The 3328-nt window shown below is 50.3% G+C and overlaps 1 protein-coding gene across 1 annotated transcript; it reads left to right on the forward strand.

The window, feature by feature from the left end:
* Window positions 1-214: 214 nt before the first annotated feature.
* LOC147661190 (metallothionein-like) lies at window positions 215-522 on the forward strand. Its single transcript, XM_086951251.1, has one exon. It carries the CDS (start codon window positions 241-243, stop codon window positions 520-522), a length of 282 nt encoding a protein of 93 aa, XP_086807377.1. The 5' UTR covers window positions 215-240.
* Window positions 523-3328: the final 2806 nt, after the last annotated feature.

Here is a 3328-nt window from a genome sequence, read left to right on the forward strand (position 1 = left end):
ATAAAAACTGTTTAAATTAAGCACACACGAAGTATGTGTCCTGCTGGGCCTGTGCAGATTTTAAAAAGAAAAAACATGTAGTAATGCATTCTCTTACCTACTCCATTAGTCAAACTTTGTGTCACAGCCTTATGTGATAAGCCAAGGCAGGGGTTAGGAAAGGTGACTAAGAATAAACAAATTTTACAGAGACCTTTGAATACTGGGCTGATAATCCGTAGCTAACATCTGCTTCAAAACATGGACCCTAAAGACTGCGTTTGTGCCACCGGTGGCTCTTGTTCATGTACTGGGTCGTGCAAGTGTGAGAACTGCAAATGTACATCCTCGAAAAAAAGCTGCTGTTCCTGTTGCCCTCCCGGATGCGATAAATGTGGCCAGGGGTGTGTGTGCAAAGGAGGATCGACGGAGAAATGCAGCTGTTGCCCAACATTTGCAGATTGGCTTATTCAGTGCCCATGGAGTTGCTTAACACACAAAGAATTGCACTTTTTGATTTATTTTTCTTTCTTGTGCAAATGAGCAATCTTAAATGTACATATTATATATTTGTATATAAATGTTCTGCTAATAAAGTAACCTACAATACGGAAATAAATAAATAAACAAACTTCTTTTCTCCTGCGCTACATAGAAAAAGAAATATCAATGCAGCATGACAGTAGGCAAAGGTTACCAAAGGTTACCGTTGTGAAAGAAAGGATTTGTCGCCTTTCGCCATGCAGAGATAAAGGGGTGAAAAAATAAGCAAAGCCTCGTTAACATGTAAATGGTCTTGTAAAGACCTGTGAAGTACTCGGGGCGGCTGTGATAATCTGTAAAACTGTCCGTGCGTGCGCCCGGAGAAGCTGTCACGGCCCGGGCTGCCACACAAGAAGGGGGAGGGTTGTAGCACTTTGATCCCAAAGGCGTTGCCCCCCTGTCTTCAAGCCCTCACTGTGAGGGCCAAGGATGCTGTTTGGGTGGGCCAGACTCATGTTTGGGTGGGCCTGGCCCACCGGCCCACCCGCTAGAACCGGGCCTGCTCTACAATTGGCTAGAACCACAGGCATGACTGACTTCTGAGGTTAGCAGACCACCATGTCTGTGATTGCTTTAAATAAAGCAATCTTTTTTAGGTCTCAGCTTGCGATGGCTGCGCAGACATGCGCAGTCTCGCTGGCGAGGTTTAATGAGATAGAGAGAATATCACGAGCGAGATTAAGCCCTGCCCCTCTTCCCCATTCGCTGGCCTCCTAAACGGTGGCCAGCCATTGGAGAAGAGGTCCTTGTGACGTTCTTCTTTCTCTTTAAGCCCCGTCCTTTTCAGATTGGGTTCCTTGACTTACTGCTGAAGTAAAAGGTTTCTTATCTTCTTTATGGGTCCAGATGGCCCCATAAAGAAGATAAGGAACCTTTTATGACAGGAGGAAGTCCGGGCGCCAAGTCTGAAAGGGACGGGACTAAAAGATTAAAGGCAGCGCTTTCCCTCTCTCCGCAGTCCTCTTCCCTCTCCCCCTCTTGTCTTCTCGCCTGCCCCCCCTTCCCTCGCCACAGTGATTATGAGCTGGAGCCTTTGCCCTTATCGGTGCAGTTTGCTGTTCCGGAGTCAAAAACTGACGGCTGCTCCGAGAATCCGGAAACACAGTGGGAGGAGCGCCACGAGAAACAGGCTCAAGGAGCTATAACGCTTTTGCTCCGGTTCCCGGCTGGATGGACAGGTCTGAGCCGTCTGTGATGTAGAACCATCCGAGACTGTAAGAGCTACAGGTCAAGTTCTATTTGGCCAGCGGGGACTTCAAGGCGCTGCAGCAAGCGCCTTATGTTCTATAGGCAAGCAGTGTCTGCTTAAAGTGCTGCAGCGGCCTTCATTTATTCACAGGGCCGCGGGAGGAGTGGAAGAGCTGGAGCAGCCTACCTTCCGGGTGTGGCAGCAGCTTCAAAGGGATGCAGCAGCCTGAAGCTCTCTAGGTAGCAGGGGCTTCAATGAGCTATTGGGCCTGAGGTTAGAAGGCGGCAACAGGTGTCAAAGAGCAGCACAGGCCTCAAGGAGCTGCTGCAACCGGTGCTCACTAGGCCGCTGGGCCTTCAAAGATCGCAGATGACCTATGTCCTCTAAGCTACACGTTGTCCTGCAGCGCTATGTTCTCTAGGCACCTGGCTTCAAGGAGCTGCATCATCTTATACTCTTTATGCAGCTTTTGCTTCCTAGGCAGCGCGGCTTTAAAGTGTCACAGAGGCCTGTGCTGTTTCTGCCATAAGGGATAAAAGGGGGTGCAGACCAAAAATTATCTATTCAGGCGCAGGCAGGGCTTCAATGAGCTGTAATGTGTGTGCCCTCCTGGTAGCAAGGGCTTCAAGGAGCTGCATGACCTGCACTGTCCGTCCGGGGCCGGCGATTTCTAGGCGGTAAAGCACTTTAGACAGCAAGGGCTTCAGTGAGCTGTAGTGGTTTATGCTCTGCTGGTAGCAAGGGCTTCAAGAGGTTTCATTGACCCGTGCTGCTCGGCGGCAGCAGGAGATTGGATTTCTAAGCAGTAATGGATTCAATGAGTAGCAGCTACATGTGTTCTCTGCCTGGCTTCAAGGCCCTGTACTGTCTATGCCCTCAGGTCAGCATAGGCTTAAACGAGCTGCGCGGCCAGTGCAGGATCTTGGAGGAGCCTCAGTGGCCTGGGCTCTTTCTGCAGCACGAGCTTGAAGAAGCTGTGTGGTATTCGCCCACTAGGAAACAAGCGCTTCAAGGAGCTTTGGCGGCGTGTTCTCCCTGCTTGGCGCTAGCCACAGTCATCCTTTACTTGGATGGGGAGGGCCCTGGGCTGATAGAAATGTGTCTCGCTTGTGACAGCTGGTGAATAAAAAGAGGGAGAAGGCGGTGCATTATGTGTTCACAGGTCAGTCACACAACTTGGCAGTGACTCTCCTCTAAGCGCAAACTTCTCGCCCCCTCCCACAAACATCCGTATTCATTCACAGCAAAGGTCAATCACACTCATGCCAAGTTGGTGGTGTGAATGGCCGGTGTTGGTGTGTGTAGCAAGAGGGATGAAAAGGAGATGGGAAGGGTGGGAGAGTGGTAATCGGGTATAAAATGGCACCTGCTGCAACTAAAAATGATAAAAAGCAGATTAGTCGGAATAATTGGAGTCTAGTCAGAGGGATGCTGCTGTCTACAGGACCTTGATGCAGACTGTAAGCCCCCTGTGAGGATTGGCGCCCTGGGCCTGGACTGAAGTCGCCCACGACAAAAGCCGGCCCTGTCTCTCGCCCGCAAGCTGCTTCAAGAAGCTGCCACGGCTTATGTTTTATATGCAGCAAGGGCTTAAAGAAGCTGCAGCGGCTCGTGCTC

Source organism: Lissotriton vulgaris, unplaced genomic scaffold (assembly GCF_964263255.1).
Source record: "Lissotriton vulgaris unplaced genomic scaffold, aLisVul1.2 SCAFFOLD_950, whole genome shotgun sequence".
NCBI classification, from domain to species: domain Eukaryota; kingdom Metazoa; phylum Chordata; class Amphibia; order Caudata; family Salamandridae; genus Lissotriton; species Lissotriton vulgaris.

Coding starts and splice junctions, on each gene's coding strand:
- LOC147661190 (XM_086951251.1), top strand. CDS start 241: ATGGACCCTAAAGACTGCGTTTGTGCCACCGGTGGCTCTTGTTCATGT.